The 20,883-nt window shown below is 42.2% G+C and overlaps 3 protein-coding genes across 3 annotated transcripts; all 3 read right to left on the bottom strand.

Moving 5' to 3' along the window:
* Positions 1–757: 757 nt before the first annotated feature.
* tcf23 (transcription factor 23) lies at positions 758–6,152 on the bottom strand. The gene is made up of 4 exons (XM_084000553.1): positions 3,849–6,152; positions 2,711–2,863; positions 2,299–2,460; positions 758–1,453 (listed from the first exon to the last, which is right to left on the bottom strand). The coding sequence occupies exons 1-4, from the start codon at positions 3,984–3,986 to the stop codon at positions 1,316–1,318; spliced, it is 591 nt and encodes a 196-aa protein (XP_083856679.1). The 5' UTR covers positions 3,987–6,152; the 3' UTR covers positions 758–1,315.
* A 174-nt stretch (positions 6,153–6,326) lies between these two features.
* On the bottom strand, positions 6,327–15,828 carry ephx1 (epoxide hydrolase 1, microsomal (xenobiotic)). The gene is made up of 9 exons (XM_084001115.1): positions 15,711–15,828; positions 11,733–11,927; positions 11,451–11,631; positions 11,151–11,369; positions 10,310–10,439; positions 9,947–10,161; positions 9,254–9,362; positions 8,892–9,014; positions 6,327–8,196 (listed from the first exon to the last, which is right to left on the bottom strand). The coding sequence occupies exons 2-9, from the start codon at positions 11,913–11,915 to the stop codon at positions 7,989–7,991; spliced, it is 1,368 nt and encodes a 455-aa protein (XP_083857241.1). The 5' UTR covers positions 11,916–11,927; positions 15,711–15,828; the 3' UTR covers positions 6,327–7,988.
* Positions 15,829–16,892: 1,064 nt separating this feature from the next.
* On the bottom strand, positions 16,893–19,783 carry srp9 (signal recognition particle 9). The gene is made up of 3 exons (XM_084000398.1): positions 19,594–19,783; positions 19,364–19,432; positions 16,893–17,713 (listed from the first exon to the last, which is right to left on the bottom strand). Exons 1-3 carry the CDS (start codon positions 19,663–19,665, stop codon positions 17,594–17,596), a joined length of 261 nt encoding a protein of 86 aa, XP_083856524.1. The 5' UTR covers positions 19,666–19,783; the 3' UTR covers positions 16,893–17,593.
* Positions 19,784–20,883: the final 1,100 nt, after the last annotated feature.

Here is a 20,883-nt window from a genome sequence, read left to right on the forward strand (position 1 = left end):
CATTAAAGTTTATTCTATTCTATTCATTATTCAGCCGGGGGTTGAGATACTGTATGTTTGTTTTCACCGATCAGCTGACCAGTCAGGGAGTGGGGGAACAGGTGTGTCTGGTTGAGTCTGGGCCGTGTCCCTGTGGAGAGATCATGATGAACTACTCTGAAGGAAATGACGCATGGTTCAACTTTGTGCACTTACAATGATGTAAATTGAATGCCCACTGTATGTTGTTGTTGTTGTTGTTGTTGTTAGCAGTAACAGAAGAATGCATGGGTTCAATTACGTGGTATGTTTGTGTATGTGTGTTTAGGTCACCCATTGAGCAGGTGGTATGTTCCAGTGAAGTGACCAAATGTAGAACAAGTGAAGTGAATGTAAGAAACTTTTTTTTATTTCTTTTATTTTTCTTAAACTGAAATGTCTCAGTTAAAGGTGTATTGCAGCCAGCGAGGTTGTTCTGCCCTGCTTGTGTTATAGTAGGAGGTGTTAGAAGAAGAGTGGTCATTACTGCAGTCTGCCATGTTCCCACAACAATCCTTCCCTCACTGCTAATCTGTCTGCCCCCACCTCCTCACACACACACACACACACACACACACACACACACACACACACACACACACACACACACACACACACACACACACACACACACACACACACACACACACACACACACACACACACACACACACACACACACACACACACACACACACACACACACACACACACAAACTCCTAAAGAAAAGTGAGAACCTAAAGAAGATAGATTTTATTTTTCTGTAAGAGCACACAGGTGATTGAACTCTTCTTCCATACAGTGAGCATGAAAATAAAACACTGAATAAACCTTTAAATCAAGATAATAGGCTACACACTGTTCCTCCATGAAGTGATTTGTGGCATAATTAGTCAAGTGAAGCAGCCTTTTCATTTCCTTGTGTTAAATCCTGTCCTGACAACCTGCTGTCTAATGTGCACATGGTGGAATATGTTCAACACTATCCTGCTTGTACATGTAGATACACACAGCAAATCCAAACTTGAATTTTTCTATTCATCCGGATTTGAAATGAAATAACTACAAACATAATTAGCTTTTATAATTTAATGTCTTTTCCACCAGCTGGCCACTGTCCTTGCAGATGTGCATTTTGAGCCCCGTCCTTCATACTAAGATAAACCGAAACCTGCCAGACTATATTCAGCTGATGTGTCCGGGAAACCAAACTGGCTCTCATGTGTCCTTTGTCATGAATAGAAGCTCTGTGGTTAGATAAGAAACACAGCGAAAGTTACATCACAAGCTCTATTATCACTCTTTGTTGGCCCCTGAGGTGGGTGTCAGAGGGTGTGTCCCGTCCCGTCCAGGTGGAGGAATCTGATTGGCCGAGATCCCTGATAGCAGCTCTCCAACGCTGCCACAGTAGAGCAGGGAACGCATGGGCCACTTCTGAGGTGATACCACAACATGTCAAGACCATTTGGGTAGATGAAAAAGAACAATATGTTACCAGACATTTCACTGAGTTGATGAAATAATAATAACATATAATAGTAATAATAATACAATATCATTAATCCTGCACAACTGAAAACCTTCTGTGTGTAATGTTAATGTAAAAACTAACAGAATATAATTTAGAAACCATCCCACTGAACAGGCTGTCTACACTTTGTTACATTAACTCAACAATTGTCAGCTGTATCAAGGTAAACTCATACAAAACGGCTGATGCGTGTTGCCTTCAGGGACAGTTTTTCAGCAAGCAGTCTCTGCATTTCCCTCTAAAACAACTCTGGTAACGTTGTGTTATTATCTCATAGCGTGGTGAATGTGCAGCTCACAACTTGTCCACCAGAGCGTTGTGGAGTTGTTGGATTGTGTATTTGATGAGTTTGATGAGGGAAACCAAGAAATCCCATGAGCCTCCGTAGTGTAGCTCTGAGCAGCTCACGGCTCTGCTCCGCCGCTCAAATAGCTTGCACCAACAATTAAAGGTAACAAACCTACTGCTGTGACTATAGCGATTATGGCAATGGGCCAATTTGCCAAAATGTTGAACTATCCCTTTAAGACAGTAACGGTGGTTTCAATGTTATCATGGTAGTTTTATGTAACTTAAATGGGTGAGCTATCTGAAGGTCATATCACATTAGCATGTCAGTGTCTTTGCTCTTTACCAGCAGGTCAATGTGTCATTTAAATTCTGTTAGAATTTGATTTTGAGGCTTATCATCTCTGTATATAATGTATATCAGTAACAGCCAGTGAAATGTACTGGTTCCCCTCCTCACCTTAACAGGGTGCAGGTATCCACCCGGTCTGGAGGGCAGGGTGTGCTCAGCTATCCCTCCCTGATCCAGTGTCTCTGTTAAGTAGGCGATGTAGTCGGTGGCCAGAACCAGAACATCCAGTTTGGATAACTTGGTGTCAGGCGGGACTGAAGGCAGAGCAGCCTGCAGAGAGATCAGCTGGAATTCAGCTCTCTACACATGAATGTGTTCATATTAAATCATATTTAAATGTTTGAGTATACTGTAGGTAGAACTGTTTTTTTCTGGAAATGCAAGTGAGCCGACTTTTGTTTTATTCCACACTAGATTTCACTGAATGCAAAATAAAAATGATAAAAAAGTAATCAAACCTAAATCAACATATGAACAGTTGGGCATTGTGAATGAGCTGCTGGACATGTGTGTGCTGTACCTGCAGACTGTGGAAGGCCTGCCTCAGGTTGCGTACTCGGCTCCTCTCTCGTGCTGCGTTCTCTGGGGAGTGATGACTCCTCAGCATCCTGGACTGGACCCCAGAACCACAGCTGGAACCGGAGTTAGACCTGGTCCCACACACTGACTGTACCTGCAGTACACAACGTGATTAGGTACAAACATGACATGAAAACAAAATTAACTCTAACTCGGAAAACTTTTGGATTTGGATCCTGGTGCGGTGCACGTTGTATGTCTGCAGGTGATTGTTGAAAAGTACAATTTTGGATTATTTGTTTACTCAACATAATGAGTTGTCATTTAAGCCTCTTTCATTATTACTTCATCTCAGTGGATTCTGCCTATAGTATCTTGACATATATTCTGTCTCAAACATCCACAACATGAATGAAAAATGTGCACGTGTACAAGAGAACAGGCAACAATACGGACACGTGCATCATCCACATGTCTTCTTTATAACTAGAACTTGTCTAAATTAGTTCTTTTAAGGTTTCCATCAAACCCTTAACGCAAAGATTCATCACATATTTGACTTGTTGGTACTCACAGTCGCCCTCAGTTTTCCACATCAAACTACATAAATAAGAGTCAGGGAGTCCTGTCTGACTGCCAGAAATATTTAAACTAATTAAATCATGGATAAAGACCTGATGCATCCTTCATCCTTCACTTATCCTGCTGCAGAAAAAACAAGCACAATATGTACAATATGTATCACTGTTGGGAAGTTTTGCAAATTCTTGCTTACAGTTTGTAAATTCCTCTGTACAGAAGCTTGATGTCCGATTGTTTTAACGGAGGATTTGCAAGATTACATTCGACTAGTTTAACAAACAAAACCAGTTTCAAACAGTTGGTTTCTCTCACATTCTCTGGTCTTGTGAGGTTATGATGAAGGTTGTGCAAGATCCCCCTGGCTGCTCAAAATTATTTATTGCTGCAGTAGCAGATCCATCCCTGAAGCCAGAGTTGTGCTTCAGTTTCAGCTGCAGGAACTGTATCCTGCATCAATTTCTACTTTATTATCCTCTTGTATTTATATATAAATGTAAATGCGAGCACACTCTGAGGCTTTTTAATTGGACTCTATCTGATATCTATCTCAGACTCACCCACTTCCTGGGCTCCCGGCCACCGTGTGTGCTCTGCCTGTGTCGGTGCAGGGATGCTGTGTGCTCCTGGTTGTGTGGCTCGGCCAGCTGGTGGTTGGCTGCCACCGTCATCAGACCTTCCAGAGGATTAACCGCCATGGATGCTGCCGAAGTGGTGGAAGCAGATCCTTCCTCGAGGATTGAGAACTTCAATTGCTTACGCTCAGTCCACTTTTATCGCTGGATGAAAGTTTGCTTTTGCGTTAAAGACTGTTGTCAGACAACAGACAATCATCTATTAAGTCCGTTGGTAAACAGGCAACAGAATGTGCAGTGTGAAGTCATCTTTCCATCTGGTCAGAGAGCATCTTTTAAATCTTATCAAGATCAAGATTTTCAAAACCTGGATCAAGGACAGCTGAGATTACTCATCTATTCTCAAGAAAGGCTGAACACACTCATTTCTTATGCTGCTACTACCGACTGCTCTCTTCTAGCACCTCCGAGCCAAGTTCACCAGACTTCTGTGGAAGCCCAGGTCCACTCAGACCCTCAGGCAACTGGTGAAAACACCACAGTCACCGGCTGCTTTTCTGCGCATCACCGTCCATCCAGAGAATTCCTCCTAGTCTGACCCCCTCGCTCTCTCTCTGCCTCTCTGTTTCTCTCTGCTTGTTTCCTTATCGGGTGAGGTAATGTGGGGAACTTCATATGGTCCTTATCTCAGCAGCCCGGTCGTCCTGATCCTCCCCTGGCTGTTTGACTGCCAAGAAGAGCAGGCGAGCAGGCAGTCAGGTCTGGGGGAGTGAAGCAGTGGGAGGGTGTGCCGAGCCAGGGCACTTGGGGGGCTTGGGAATCTCAGAGCTCTGCTAAAAGCTGGACAGGGGTGGGAGGCCCGGGACAGTGCGACATTGAAGATTAACAAAAGAGAGGCGGAAATGCTTTAAGGTTTTGTTGGAAACATTTGTGGCATCTTTGTTCACTCACTGTTGGACTGCAAAGGCACCATCATGGGCAGATAACCTGATTCTCTGAGCAGCAACACACCAGTAGCATTTTGGGCACATGCACGATACCTCCAGGGTATTCCAGCAAGTTGACCACATCTGTCCAGAACTGAATGAAACCCTGCGTCTGTTACCAGCTGCTCAACTGAAGTTAACTGTCTCTAATGTAGGTTAATGGTAGGCTCATTTGCTCTTTATCTTCGTCCCAGAATGTTTACATTACAAACTTCAACCAAGGTGCTTAAGCACATTTCATCTGAAACTGTAATGGCAGTTTTTTATCTATCTAAACCACAATCATAAATCAGACATATCCGCATATCCGGCAGTCAGTCATTCCCAGATTAAAACGTGTTTTTTAATCTAAATGTGGGCTAGCTAGGTGGTCAGCATGCTATCTTAAGTAGAAGAAAAGATATGATAAAGACACTTGTGTTGGTTCCACTAAGTAAACAGCTGCCAGTGCTAATGCTAACTTAACCCCTCTCTCTTATTCTATCACTTGTCTCTCCATCATGTTATGGTAAATTCTTGTCACAGTTTGTCTGCTTCTGTTCAGTTATCCCAATAACCTGTTCAGCTGTTACAATATTAAAGCAGAAGTGAGTGATCCGGTTGTTTTCGCTAATGTTGCGTTCCAGGCAGGCTTTTGAAATCGTAAATTACAGCTTCAAGTCACAACTTACGACTTTGTAGCGTTCCAGGCAACCCACTCGTGTTTTTCCGACCTGTTTTACCGGTGAAAGTCACTATAACGGCCACTCGTAACTTCCGACCGGTGAACTCGTACCAGATCGAACTGGTACGACTTCACGGTCGGAAAAATACGAGTTTCCTTGAACGCACCATAACAGTCCTCGTCGCTACGTCACCACATTCACGGCGTTCCTTGGCTGCACACACAGCCCTGCATGCCGTTCTCTCTCCTCATTGGATAAAAACTGTAGGATACGATAAATGTTTTCTCTTCGGCTCAGAGCAGAGCAGAGGGACTGAGAGACCCGTATTTCAGTCCAAACACTCTATGTAAGTGATTGCTGTCGGAAGATATAACTATTTAAGACTTATATTAACACAAATATATCACTCACTTCTGCTTTAAGTTACAATGTATCCTCTTACAGTGACAAAATGAGCCAACCAGTCCAGAGCTAGCTCGTTAGCATGCTAGCTTAAAGCAGATATCAGTGGAATGTTTTTGTTAATATAAGTCCTAAATAGTCCTATTTTCCGTCAGCAATCACTTACATGAAGTATTTCAGCCTAAACACGAGTCTCTCCGTCACTCTGCTCTGCTGTAACCCGAGGAGAAAATTTTCCTTGTGGGATACAAGTGTTATCCAATGAGGAGAGAGAACGGCATGAAGGGTTGTGTGTGCAGCCAAGGGATGCGCGTGAATGTGGTGACGTAGCACGAGGACCAATTGATGCCTGACAAGGGCGGGGGCTGCTAACTCATGGTGCGTTCAAAGAAACTCGTACTTTGTGTTTTTCCTTCCTGTGAAGTCATACCAGTTCGATCTGGTACGAGTTCACGGGTCGGAAGTTACGAGTGGCCGTTATAGGGAACTTTCACAGACAACAGGATGGTAAAAACACGAGCTACAGGTTACCTGGAACGCTACCAAGTCGTAGTTGTGACTTGAAGCTGTAACTTACGGTTTCAAAAGCCTGCCTTGAACGCAGCATTAGCCGAAACGGCCGTGAAGCTGATATCTGCTTTAAGTTGAAGAAAATATTGGCTATGATAAAGACAACACGTAACACTAAAGTTGGTTTCCACTCAGTAGGCTAAGTAAACAGCTGCCAATGCTAGCGCTAACTTACAAGGCCCTTTAAAAACACTCTTGTTCTATCATTGTGCTCTACGTGTCTCTTTAGGTGTCCATCATGTTATAAATATAACAGTGACTAAATGAGCCAACCAGTACAAAGCTAGCTGGTTAGCACGCTCAAGTCAGAAGACAAGATCAAACTAGAAACAAAAAAAGAAGATTTTTTTTTCCACCTGTGGTGACAGCACCTGGTGGGTAAAGGAAGTACAATGTTGATGGATGGTAATGATTGCTATAGCAACAGCAAATAACTACTGTGGTAAAGATAACTTAAATCAGGCTTTTCACAATGATCATGACAACATAGTTATCATATTCAAAGATTATATTGTAAAACCTATAATGTGACAAGTTTGTCATAATACAATGAAAATATATTGTTATAACGCGTGGCAAATGCTTCTATATCTGGGTTTCTTAACTTCCTTTATAAAATAAACGTCAAAAGACAGTATGCATTGTAAATGATGCCCACACAAAATACGAGACTTGCTTTTACTTTGTGGACGGCTGGACGCCCCTGATGTAACAGATCGACAATGCACTGCTTAGTATTCAGTTCTCAGCTTTACTGGTCAAAAATAAAACCTCATCATCCTGAAATAGTAGCACACACTGCAGTTAATTTATCTGCAAATCTTGGAGTTAATTTCCAATCATTCACATAACAAAGTCATTCCTAGTATCCATCCATGAAGACATTTTTCTTAATTATATCAAAGTACTGAATATAAAAAAAAAACCTTTAAAAGAAATTAACTTTGGTGCTTTAACAGAGGCTTATACAGATATAAGCATGCAGTGCTTCTAGTGTTGGGGTTGTGCAAATCAAAGTCAATCTATGAGACATCATGTACAGTTGGCGCATGTTACAAACACTTAAAAATCAAGCATAAATTGAAGGATTAGGGCAATCATGTACATGTAGCATGATGGTTGTGTCTTCAGTAAAGTAAATGTTTTTTGTTAGTAGTTAAAGGAATGCTTGGCACCTTGTCTATGCCGTAACACAACAACATCAAGTGACCCCTGACCTCCCATCTGCAGCTGCTAAGCAAACTGTTCTCCAGACCACGAGGCTTGTTGTGAGGAAGGCAGAAACACAGTGAAGGTCAGTAGGAGACTTTCAACTGCACTGACACTTAAAGCTTTGTTAGGCTACATCTGTTAGGAAACTAGTAAAGCACCACAACTCTTAACCCTGGTAACACGATTGTAATTCACTGCTCAACGATCACCACTATTTTCTCTTTTCTCTGCTGATCGCTACTTTTATTCTCTACTTTAATTCAGTCACCTGTTCGTCTGTCCACTGTCTACTATTTCTTTTTCTTCTCCACTGTCTTGGCGAACTTCTGGATGTCCTCCGCCATCAGCTGCGGCTCCTCCATGGCAGCAAAATGGCCGCCACGGGCCATGGGAGTGTAGGTGATGAGTTTGCGGTACTTCTGCGTGACCCAGAGCTTGGGTGTGTGCATCAACTCATTGGGGAAGCAGGCGAAGCCGGTGGGAACATAAACCGGTATCCTATGAAGAGACCGTGATGGGTTGACAGCAGTTTTAGAGAGAGGGTGTTGTGCAGAACAATAACCATCCAGAAATTCAATATTAGATGTCTGTGCAATGGCCACTACTAGGGATTGGTATTTTTAAGATTTTAACAGTACTACTACTTTTACATACTTCTTATTGGTCTGGTATTTTAACGGTGCTCTTACCAATACTTTTGAGGAAGAAAAAAATAAAAATTTAAGAACATGAATTGCTTTAATTTGGAACATTCTTATGGATCATTTTTTGTTGACAAAATATATTGATTTAACTTATGATATATCACTTTCTTCTAAATTAATTAATTGATAGCATTTTAAGAAAGAAAAGGACAGCCTTGCATGTGATACATTTGTCACAATTGTGACAGCGTGTGGTGTCTGCATTGACTTTTGTAAAGTAGAGCCACACTTTGGATAGTTTGGCTCTCTCCTCCATGCTGCCACAAGCATGTGTGTGAAAAGCAGCGTTGCCTCTGTGCCCTTTGCTGACAGACAGAGCGAGCAGGCAATCAGAGTGAGCCGCTGAGAGAGGTTGTCTCGTTTTCTGACTACTCCACTACCGATAACAGCACTGTTAAGGTTGGACCTTATCAATACTGTGATTGATACCAATCCCAAACTACTACTTTTTTTCAGTGTAATCTGCTGGTCACACTTGTTTTCACTCACTTAGAGTGGGGCTGGTCGAGGCCTTTTCCAAAGTTCTCCTTGTAGAACCTCATGGACGAGATGATGCATCCAGACACCCAGTAGATCATCACATTAGTCAGCAAGTCGTCCAAGGAGAACTTCCTACAACACAAAGCACAAACAAGGTTTAATTATACAATGACAAATGACTGCCATTGGGCAGTACACACTGGTTGTGCATTAGTGCTGTGGGCCAACTTTACCAGAGGACCATAACTAATATGTTATGTATATATGCTGCTACTAATAGTGATATTCAGAACTGGCTGCTGCATATAATGATCATTTGCGTTCACTATATCTTCATGTAAATGAAGACATGACCACCCGCCCCCCCTTACCTGGTGAGACCTCCATCCTCCAGGTTCCTGAAGTCACGGCTGGTCCATGTGGAGAACTTCTCCAGGATGTAGGCAGCCAGACCCACGGGGGAGTCATTCAGTCCCCGACCTGAGGGACACGCAGCGTCACAAATCTTTTGATTAATGGATTTTGGAGATCAATCAATTTTTTAAAATATTTATTTCTAACATGTAAAACAAAATCAGGCACAATTTCAGGTTGCTCCTTCATACAGTATGTAAATAACATAAACAAGTTGAAGAACAAAATTAGGAAACAAAAACACAAAAGCATAATCATACATATTCAAAAAGGAGTGAGAAGAAGCTGTGCTTATTGAATCCCACCCCTTTTCCACAGATCATAAATAAATCGATCACTTGTCCCACTTCCTTAATTGCCCTTAATTCCATTGTTAGAAAAATGAAAATATTTGTATGTAAATCAGTGCACTTAAAATGTCAGTATCACAACAGATATTGATGTACTGACCATTTAAGATTCAAGCCGATCGAGTAAACTACAAGCACTTTGATCATAGTAGCATAAAAAAACAGCTAAAAGCTTCCTCTGTGGTGATGCTGCTTAATTACTTCCTGCCAGCATCCTGTTTCTTCGTTCAGTTAAAAAAATAAAAACTTAAAAGAAAATAATCTCATGTTGTAAATTGCAAATGGGCCCCAGGTTCTTACCCACGGTGTCAGGCTTGGTGGCCTGGATGTGCATGTAGCCAGACTCTTTGATGGACTCCACCACCAGCTTTTCCATGCAAGGGTACAGACGCTGAATATCCACGTCAGTGAAGCCGAAGAGCTTAGGGAAGCGACGGCCGAGCAGGATGGACAGAGTCATGGGTAGACCAGGCTTGGAGGGGGGGGCAAAGTTCACATGCAAGCCTTTGACTGACCTGGGGGTGTGAAAAGAATAAATCCTCAGGGAAAACATAAGGCATTTCACGTCCGTACACATCATTTAAGTGTACAGAAATTCATAAATATAGACGTTGCATCAAAGGCATGGTTGTGCACTGTAAAAACTGTGTTTGTGTGTATTACTTGGGGTCCAGCTGAGCCATGTTGGTGGTAACCAGCCAGCCCCAGTCTCCTCCATGAGCATAGAACTGCTGGAACCCCAGACGCTTCATAAGCTTGTGGAAGATGTTTGCCGCACATACCGAATCAAAGCCTACACACACACACACACACACACTTAGAAATTTTGGTTTGACACAATGTATGCTCTACAAAGAGAGGGGAAGATTTGGAGGAACATGACTGTACAGCTTTATGAGAATGGAAAGCCCTGATCAAACATCACTCACCTTGTATCTTTGCATGCACACCTACGTTCTACTTGGCTAAATGTAAAATGATCTAATGTACCATGTCCTACAATGTTCCTTCATAGCCTAATCTGTATTGTCTTTTATCTTTTACTCAGCTGGAGAACCTCTGTTGATTTCCTGTTTTACTTTGTTACTCTGGGTTTTACTTCCTGTCCTTGTCCAGTCTCCCTCTGCTGGGATTGTCTGAACCACCCGTATGTGTCTCATGTTCTTGTGTTTGCCTTTTGTTTTGGATTTTGATCTTGTTGCTGCAGCAGTTGGGAATTTGCTTCTCCCCAAATACAAGATGTTTTTTTTTTCACTTTGTTGAATGAGCTTTTGACTTGAACATGCTCAGATCTGCAGTCTGTGTTTGTAAGCCTTAAACCTGACACTCAGATGCAGATTCTACCTACAAGTAATCAGCTTACGATGCTTTTTTCATTTTTATACCCTGTTCCTGAGAGATCTGTATGCTGAACTATATAACTTCATGGATCTAATGACAAAAAACACAAATTGCATTTTTCTTCTGTAAAGAGTTGTGACTATCAAACCTCCGTCTGACTTACCTTTCTTGTGTGATGCTTCAGAGAAGCCGTATCCCGGTATGGAGGGACACACCACCTCAAACACCAGGTCATCTGGGTCGGATGGTTCTGTCAGCAGTGGGATCAACCCATAGAACTCGTAGAAGGAGCCGGGCCAACCGTGAACCATTATGAGAGGAATGGCACTAGTTCCCTCTGGCACCCTCTTGGGCTTCACATGCAGGTAATGGATGTCAATGCCTGTATGGCAGTTCAATAATTAAGAGCGATATGAAATAGGACAGTTTCCCCTTCTTGAATGTGTCACCTGTGCAGCCTCACCTTCGATTTTGGTTTTGAAGTGGGGGTACTGGTTGAGTTTGTCGACTTGTCTCCTCCAGTCGAAGTCATTTCTCCAGTAGGAGACCACCTTCTGCAGATAGTGGGAGTTGAAGCCATAATTAAACTGGCTGTCCTCCAGCGAGGCCACGGGACGGGTCCGGTCTATCCGACTATACAGGTCCTGTCAGAAAAGAGCAGAGGAGATGTGAGAGCTCTCGTAACCTCTCAGACTGTTTAGAGTGACTGAATGCTATGGATTGACCATCAATAAAGGAATCTAACCTCCAACTCTTCATCACTGGTGGTAACTCTAAATGGATGGATGGTGATGTCCTCCTCTCCATCGGGTGGAGCTCCAGCCCCCCACCAGCCGTCGTCTACCTTCAGAACCTGGTTCCTGCTCCTCTGAACCAGGAAGAAGATGAGACCTCCGATCACCAGACCAAACAGCACCTCTGTGAACATGCTGCTCAGCGTCTACACCGGCGCAGGGATGGAGGAGACAACAACAGGATATGTACAGTGAGGGCATGACAGAGAATATTCAGTTTTTGTGAAATTTGGTCATAATTACTCTGTGAATCTTTGAGTCATGGCCAAAAATGTGTTTTGTGAGGTCACCATGGCCTCAATATTTGACCTTTGACTGAGCTTTTGACTTTTTTATCCTTGAGTGACTGTTTGTGCCAGACATAATAAAATTCCCCCAGATGCTCTTGATATATGACATTCACAAGAATGAGACAGATGTCAGCCAGGTCACAGTGACTTCACCAAAACCTAATTCATTCTTCAGTACAAGTGAATTTTTCTGTCAAATTTCAAGAATTGGGGTTCTGCTCAAAAGGTTCATTTTAAACCAGCGAATCTTTCCCCTCCTGTACTCTGAGTCCTTTAAACTCCAGACAGGCTCTCGGGGGCTGTTACTCAAAGTGGCTTCAATTCAGCCCCACTACCATTAACGTCTGATTGGTGTAGTGATGTAGTCCCCTTCAGCAGGTTCTCCAATCTCTGCACAGGCTTTATGAAGGCAGGGTGAGGCAGGTTTATTGGTAGGCTATAGCCCATTTCTACAAACAGTTTGTCTCAAAGGGCTTTATAGCAATCATAACAACACCCAAGACCCTCACATGTGGGCAGATGTGCAATAGAGGTTGTGTACAGACAAGAAAACAGTTAACAACATAAACTGTGGAATAACATTAAAATGGGATTGTTCAGCTCTGTTAGGAGTGGCCTCCTTGATTAAGATTGGATTTTTTTTTTTTTTTTTTGGGGGGGGGGGGTTCTATCCTTAACTGATCTACTTCACCATAGTTTCATTGAAGGGGTCTACTGACTTGTCATGTCTTGACATAGTAGTAGGCTATATAGTTATACAGGCATGCACCTTTCTAATCTATGTCCAACCAATTCAACTTGCCACAGGTGGACTTCAGTCAAGTCTCATGGATGATTTCAGTCAACAGGAAGGGCCTGACCATAATTTGGAGGTAGGCTATATGCAACAGAGGATCTAAATACTTTTCTATATGAGATATTTCACTTTTTGATTTTAAAGCAGTACTAAAGAACTTTAAGTTTTGGTTGAGTTTGGCGGCGCCTGTGGACCAAAGCGGTAGTGTTTTGCCTGAAGGAAGACTCCATTTCCCATGAACACTAGCGTGAAGCCCTGTAAATATCCTGCATTAAAATTAACAGAAGACATCAAAACTAAGTTTCTGTTTCCAGTGGATCATTTCAAAGTGAAAACACAAACATAATCCATTGCTAAAGTGCTGTTTTGCCTGTTCCCTCCTTGTTGTGACTTGCAAAAGTGAAAGTGAAGGAAGACTCCATTTCCCATGAACACTAGCGTGAGAGCAGGGTTCCTACCATGCTCCTCAAAGCTGCTTAGTGCCAGAGAAAGAGATACAGACCCCCTCAGGCCATGACAGAGGTGTCATTCAACTTGTTGTAAGTCGATGTATCATCACAAAAGTTATGAAAATATTTTATGAAGGTTGAAAAGTTCCTTAGTGTTGGTTTAAATCAATTTGCAAAAACATCTAAACACATGTTTTCACTTTGTCATTATAGGTTGTTGAGTGTAGACTGATTTGATCCATTTAACATTAAATAAAAAAGCTGAAGAGGTCTGAGTATTTTCTGAAACCTCTGTATATGAAATAAAGAAAATGTGTAAATAAAATGATGCATTTGTTAACAGATTGCCAAGATGACCGTAATTGCATTTCATTAATCTATCATGAATATGCCATCATTTTGTAATGAATGCATCTTTAAAGAATGAGCATACGCTGAAGACAGAGAGCAGTTTGTAGATGCAGGGAGGATAAGAGACAGTTAAGCATGCAGGTTGTTTTAGAGACTGAGGGGTTTCTCTCTGGGGGATATCCTTCAGATTGAGTAGAACAAGTAGAAAAGTCAGCTCTAGAGAAATCCCACTGTGACCTGAAAAACAAGAGTTTAATGACAATGAAGATGTTTTTGGGTATTTGAAGATGTTGTCATTTTGTATCTTTTCAGCCTTTTAAATGCTATTTTCGTCTGGTGACATGAGTGGTTTGAGCAAGCTCGGTGATCATCATTCTAACCAATCAATCACTTGGATCTCAATTGGACGACTGAGGCGTCTCCTCTGTGTATCTATCTATATGAAGTGCTGTGATGCTGCTCATCCATCTGAAAGATCAAGCCTCCACTGACACACCTGTCAATCATCCACGTATGCTTCAAAATAAGCAACCAATTTTTTTTTATCTTTGAATCAAGCGACATCAACACAAGACTTATATACCACAGGACTGAGTAGAACAGTAACACATTATGGGTAAATGGGAAACAGCAGTCCGACTTCGCACAACACTTACTTACTTACCGGTGTGACTTTCTCCACCACTGATGTAATTTGAGTGTAGGGTTTAACCATTTTATAAGTCATGAGTTTAGAGAAAAATGTGGGAGCAGCCAAACAAAGGCCCAAGTGTTGTTGTTGTGGTGGTGATCAGCTGACAGGACTTAGTAAAGACCAAGCTGACCAGGCTGCTGGACTACTGAGACCTGCCCCACACACACACACACACACACACACACACACACACACACACACACACACACACACACACACACACTCTGCTACCAACCCTACCTGGACCTTACATCACAGAGCTCCACTAATCACACAGTAGTTGAGTGAGTGAGTGTGGACTTACTGACAGCTGCATACAGAGAGGTACAGAGTACTCCACCCCAGTACTTGAGTAAGAGTACAAATACTACTGGTCAAATTTTACTTCTTTTTTTTTTACTTTTAAGTAAAAGTAGTTCAGTCGACATGTTACTCCAGTAAGAGTAAAAAAGTACTTGCTTTTAAAGGTACTTAAGTATCCAAAAGTACATGCTTTTAAATTTACTTCAAGTAAAAGTAAGAGTCAGAGTAAATGTCTTATTCTCCACATCAGTGAATGACTCTAATAGTTTGTAAATGAATGTAAGGAGCTTTTAACTCTTGTTAGTGAGAATGAACTCTGTGAAAGCAGCTGCACTGATGTGCTGCTTTTAGGGGTTAGTTAGGGTTTCCTTCTTGTGTCCAATAGGATTTTAGAAAAAGTAACGAGTACTTTTCAGCCTTCCTACAAATTAACTCCAGTAAAAGTAAAACATATTTGTCTTGGAAATGTATTCAAGTAGGTAAGAGTAATAAGTACCACAGAAATCTAATACTCAAGTAAAGTACAGTACAGTACTCAAGTCAATTTACTCTGTACTGTCCACCACTGGATGACTCCTCGCGGGGCCGTCCGGGTCAACGACCTGCCAACTGCCCGTAAACACAACACAACACAATACAGGGCTAACGTTACTTTCTAGAACAGACCGGGTTGCCTCGCGCCACGGGCAGACTTTACCAACACATGAGCTTAAACGTTTAGGCTACTCTACGTGTAGCTAGCTGACGTTACCATGGCTACAGCAATAAGTTAACATGTTGTCAACTTTACACGACCAAGTCCTACTACTTCCATGCACACTCTTTTTTAAGCATTGGGTAAGTGTGTGTGTGTGTGTGCAGCCAAGCTAAACTGTTGTATGAATGTGTGTGAACCAGACGGCAACAACATTGTAAACCTGTAGACCACTCCGCCTAACGTTCATATCTCCCGTTCACCAGCCGTGTGACGCCTGTCGTAAGTCAAAAATAAGTCCGCAGTCAACGACATAAACACACAGAGTTGTTGTTGTTGTTGGTAGTGTTACCTGTTGTGCTGCCGCTGCGACGTTAGACAGATGATGATCCCTCTGGACCCTGAACACTGACTGTCCTGTGTCCTGTGTCCTTACAGCTCTGGGTCCCGTTCCATTATGAAACTGAGCTTCCTTCCCTCAAGTCCTTCCGGCGCTCTAGTCCTGACTGTAAAAAAGGTCCTACCTTAGTCCTCTGTTGTCATAGCAACGACAGGGCGACAGCTTTAGGTTTTGTATTCAGATAGATGTGTATTTTTGGTGGTGGTGGAGAGGAATGAAACCTGCCATGGGATAGGACGTGTGTAACTGAATGTTACTGGTTTTTAGAAGGATGTTTGTAGTTACTGAGTTGCTGTTGTAATTAAATATTCAGCCATAATACTATTTGAAACTATCTCATCATCAGCCATTGGTACCCCTGTTTCTCATCCAGTATTTATTTTGTACAGAGTAAATATTAAAGCAGAAGTGATATATTTGTGTTAATATAAGTCTTAAATAGTTATATCTTCCGACAGCAATCACTTACATAGAGTGTTTGGACTGAAACACGGGTCTGTCAGTCCCTCTGCTCTGCTCTGAGCCGAAGAGAAAACATTTATCGTATCCTACAGTTTTTATCCAATGAGGAGAGAGAACGGCATGCAGGGCTGTGTGTGCAGCCAAGGAACGCTGTGAATGTGGCGACGTAGCGACGAGGACTGTTATGGTGCGTTCAAGGAAACTCGTATTTTTCCGACCGTGAAGTGGTACCAGTTCGATCTGGTACGAGTTCACCGGTCGGTAGTTACGAGTGGCCGTTATAGTGACTTTCACCGGTAAAACAGGTCGGAAAAACACGAGTGGGTTGCCTGAAACGCTACAAAGTCGTAAGTTGTGACTTGAAGCTGTAATTTACGATTTCAAAAGCCTGCCTGGAACGCAGCATTAGCGAAAACGACCGGACCACTTACTTCTGCTTTAATTAGATGTGTTCTTAAATTAGTATTTCTGCTCTATACATACTGACCAAGTTTGAAAAAAAAAAACCAACATGTAATCAGTAAAAAACAACAACATGTAATCAGTAAAAAAAACCAACATGTAATCAGTAAAAAAAAAATGTCTCCATACGTGACCATTTCAGATTGTTTAACAGAATACAATACATCAAGAGATAAACGCAAGAGAGACACAAGCTGTGCTGGGGTAAATAAACATTTATTGAACTTGTAACGTAATCATTCTCAGTATAAGAAATGGCATATGGAGGTGTCTGTGGGTTTCTCCACACTGTTGTTGGGACATCAGAAGAGCCCTGCTTCGTTAACGCTCATGTCTCCACCAAGTCCATGACGAAAAACAAAAATAGCAACACAGATGTAAATAGGTGAGACATGCAACGACTTCAACAGCCGTCCTTTTCATCCCCTATAAAACTGACACTAAAAATCCTCTAACATAATCAAGGTGCTAAGGCTGCTTAAACAGCAGCAGGGGATTTGTAGTTTTTGTATATTTTGTCCCGTTTGCTTCCACCCCCTCTCATTCTCCCATCTTCATACTGTCTAAAACTTCCCAGCAGCCTACCTTACTTTAAATTAATATCATCTAGGATGTGATCAAAATGGCTGACAAGAAAATAAAAAAAAGCAGGATGGTGGGATTTTTACTGACTATGTATGTATCATAAAAAAAAAAAAAATCCTGAGAGAATAAAATATATACACTATATATATCACATCTCTGACAGTATTAAATCAGCTCAGGTGGTCAGATCAATGTCATCACACTCCCTCTTTACCACCGTTCATCTCACAGACTCCACATCCTACTCCCATGGCACTGGGCTCTTAACGATCCCCATGTCCTCTGAACTCAGTCCAGGTGCTCTAGGTCAGCGCTGCCAGAGCATGTTAGTCCGTCTCCATGGAACCACTGTGCGTCTCCTTGGACACCATGAGTCTCATCAGTTTCCCATGGAGCTTTTCGATCTTCTTCACATCCTGGGCCTGGTCTGTCTTGTACTGTAAACACTGTAGAGATAAGACGGTTTAGTGAAGGCAGTGAGAGCTACTGTTACATTACACACGCAAATTGCTTTGACAGAATTATAAGACGTTTTGATTCAGAAGTTACAAACATGGTACTATAGAAACTGGACAGGACAGTTTGGAAAGTGACACCACAGCATGAAAACATGTCTAGGTACCAATTCCAGTGTTAGCAAGTTACCGGTAGGTAGGTATTTAATTTATCCCTGGGAGAAACTCATGAACATCACTGACAGCCAAATTATTAGTTCATGTTTAAGTTCTTAAATTGAGTCATTCTGCACAACAATGATAACAATATCACACACTGCAGGATTACTGGTCTACATGTATGTTTTTGCGGTGGTGTTAGATCCGTTCTCAATTACCAGTTAAAGGGACAACGAGGAGTTTTGGAAAAGCAAAGCGTTTTCACACTACATTTATGAGCCTCCGCGCACCGTCAAATTATTTGACCGGCGCAAGACAGACTCATGTTTTCATTCATCAAGAATTAAAGTCAGAGGTTGGAAGATGATCACATAACGTCGTAGTTCCGGCGATTCGGCTGCGATATTCTCATGACTCGCCACAAAACCGAAAGTAAAGAAACGCTGGTCGGCTCGCCCAGCATTTCCGCCACCACTAATAATAACAAAATAATGATAGAGACAAAACGATGGATTTATCTAAAATGGGCCCATTAACAAGTGGTAACGTAGATTCATCCACATTAACGTGAGACTTTTTTATAACCAAATAGAAACTCCTCGTTGTCCCTTTAATACACAAATTCAGGTGCTGGAATTGGTATCAGGGAGGAAACGTCACACGTCTAAGTGGGTGTGGACAACAAGTGAGTGAGGTCACTGATAATTCAATCACACCAACGACATGCTATTCAAGTGGATAGCCAAGGGATGGACACTATTGTTGTGACTGGGTCAGGAGGTTAAATGGAGTAAAGAGACTGTTAATGTCTTTGGCTGCACCCAGATTTTCCTGCTGCGTCTCGTCAAAATGTATTCTGTGAAAAAGAGCTACTCTTCTAATCTGTGTACATCTTGACTCAAAATATTTGCTATAAGTAACAGAGAAAAAACCTATTTGGTCTGTCAGAAATCTATTTAGTAGCTACACAAAATCATCTTTCCCAAAAAAATGGAATGGAATGGACAATGAAACACTTTTACTTGATAATAAGTAGGTCACCCATTAGTTATTTGTTCCAATTCCTTGTTTAGTTATTCCTCATTTATATTTAACTGAACTTGGTTTATTTTACATCAAGCAGCAAATAAAAACAGTGTTCAATATGAATGTAGGCTACTAGTGTGTTGGAGGAGTGCTGCTGATAAAACCAGTTGGGAAATCAAATCGTCAGCAGATAACGTGTGATTAACGTTAGAGTTGCGTGTCCTCCATAATAACATTTAGTGCCAAAGCACCACGACTTATAATGTTACAGTCACATCAACACAGTGGATACGTATAACATCATCTCAGTGCAGATGAATATCAATTGATAGCAGCTGGAACAGGTACAGAAAGCTAACGAGCTCTTTCCACATTAAACTTACAACTAACTTTTACACTAACTTAGCACCCGTCGGTATCATCACTAATGAAAACAAGATGTGCTCCGGTCCTTACCACGGCGTTGTCGGTCACTTTGATGCAGAGGTTACCGTCGCAGTGTCTGTATTTGAGCACCACTCTGACCTGGAACACAACACAAACCAGTGAATCGGAGGATTTCAACACCAGCAGCAGCTAAGTTAGCACACACACACACACACACACACACACACACACACACTCACGTCGCTAACAAGCTAACCGGCTAACGAGCTAGCACGCTGTAAAAATGAGGCCTTTTTCACCTTCATGGGGTCTGTCAGATACAGCTTCTCTGCCGCGCGGGCGAACTCCTCCCAAGTCTGATAATAAGGCATTGTGTTTTTCCGAGGAGAAGTTACTTTTCCACCGAGGAATCTGTTTGAATCGGCCGACCGGGTCTGCTCTCCTCTGAACACCACATCAGCAGCAGCAGCGTGACCGCAGCCAATCAGCGCGAAGAGAGCCGGGGCCCCAGTACCACTTCCGGGTTACCCTTTCAAAACAATAGCACATCAGCTTTGAACTGTAAACCCTGTTGTACAAAATAATATTTAAAGGAGCATTATCGCAAATACAGCAGTAATAGCATAAAATAAGCTGACATATGCAAAAGATGGGTCGGGGGGAGCCATAACTAAATTTACAAAAAAAAATCGCCAACAGTATAGTGTCCATGGGGCAAATGCAGCATTTGTCTTTGTTATGATCCAAGCCGGCCCGGCGCTTGCTGCGTTAAAATGCACTCGGAACTCGCAAATCCGACCTCCGAACCGGACAAATATGCAACAGTAAATAGTAATGTAGCAGTGTTAGGGTGCTCACAGTCACTGAATCGCTGGTAGAACACTTTGTCTCCACGTCCCTGTGTCTTTCTTCAGCTGTCCTCTCAGCATTATTAAGGAGGAGGACGTGTCAGTAGTTGTTGTCGTTGTTGTGGTTGTGCGCGACGTAGAGCTGCCGCTTCCACTAGCGAGTTTTCTTTTTCCCGCGATTGCACGTTCATTCAGCGGTGAGGGAGGAGGAGGGGGAAGGGAGAAGGAGGGGGGGAGGGGGGGGACTAAACGAGGCTGCTCTCTCTCTCTGACAGCTGCCCACTTGTTTATATCTGATAAGCTCCGCCTGGCTCCATCTAGTGGCCGAATTTTGCGATAATACTCCTTTAACAACAACACAACGCTTAATCTTGATTTGTATTTAAACTGATCTATTAAGGACGTATGTATGTAATGCATCACAACAACTCATGACCCACAGATAATGAATCATTATTCATTGGCTACTTGCTGATGGCTTTCCCACTGACACACCCATATTTTTTAAGGGCTTTCTAAATGTAATAATAAATAAATAATCTTCTGTCAGTGGCTCATGAGTTTATAGTTTACATTCACAGTTAGGAAAGAGATGCATAGTAACTAACTACTGCCACCTTGTGCTCTGGAGTGTGGATCAGTCTAGTTGTACTGAATTGTCTTTAATGTAAATTATTGTACTTCTAGTTTCCCCAGACTCCTCCTCATCATCACCATCATCATATGTCCGACAACAGTCCA

The sequence above is a fragment of the Trachurus trachurus genome, assembly GCF_905171665.1.
Source record: "Trachurus trachurus genome assembly, chromosome: 24".
Lineage (NCBI taxonomy): Eukaryota > Metazoa > Chordata > Actinopteri > Carangiformes > Carangidae > Trachurus > Trachurus trachurus.

Coding starts and splice junctions, on each gene's coding strand:
- ephx1 (XM_084001115.1), bottom strand. CDS start 11,915: ATGTTCACAGAGGTGCTGTTTGGTCTGGTGATCGGAGGTCTCATCTTC. Junction 10,162..10,309: donor ATGGCTCAGCTGGACCCCAA/GTAATACACACA, acceptor TCACACCCCCAG/GTCAGTCAAAGGCTTGCATG. Junction 8,197..8,891: donor CTCGACCAGCCCCACTCTAA/GTGAGTGAAAAC, acceptor GTCTCTTCATAG/GATACCGGTTTATGTTCCCA.
- tcf23 (XM_084000553.1), bottom strand. CDS start 3,986: ATGGCGGTTAATCCTCTGGAAGGTCTGATGACGGTGGCAGCCAACCAC. Junction 2,864..3,848: donor GCCGGGAGCCCAGGAAGTGG/GTGAGTCTGAGA, acceptor TGTGTACTGCAG/GTACAGTCAGTGTGTGGGAC. Junction 1,454..2,298: donor GATACCTGCACCCTGTTAAG/GTGAGGAGGGGA, acceptor GTATCACCTCAG/AAGTGGCCCATGCGTTCCCT.
- srp9 (XM_084000398.1), bottom strand. CDS start 19,665: ATGCCTTATTATCAGACTTGGGAGGAGTTCGCCCGCGCGGCAGAGAAG. Junction 19,433..19,593: donor ATCTGACAGACCCCATGAAG/GTGAAAAAGGCC, acceptor GTTGTGTTCCAG/GTCAGAGTGGTGCTCAAATA. Junction 17,714..19,363: donor AAGTGACCGACAACGCCGTG/GTAAGGACCGGA, acceptor TTATCTCTACAG/TGTTTACAGTACAAGACAGA.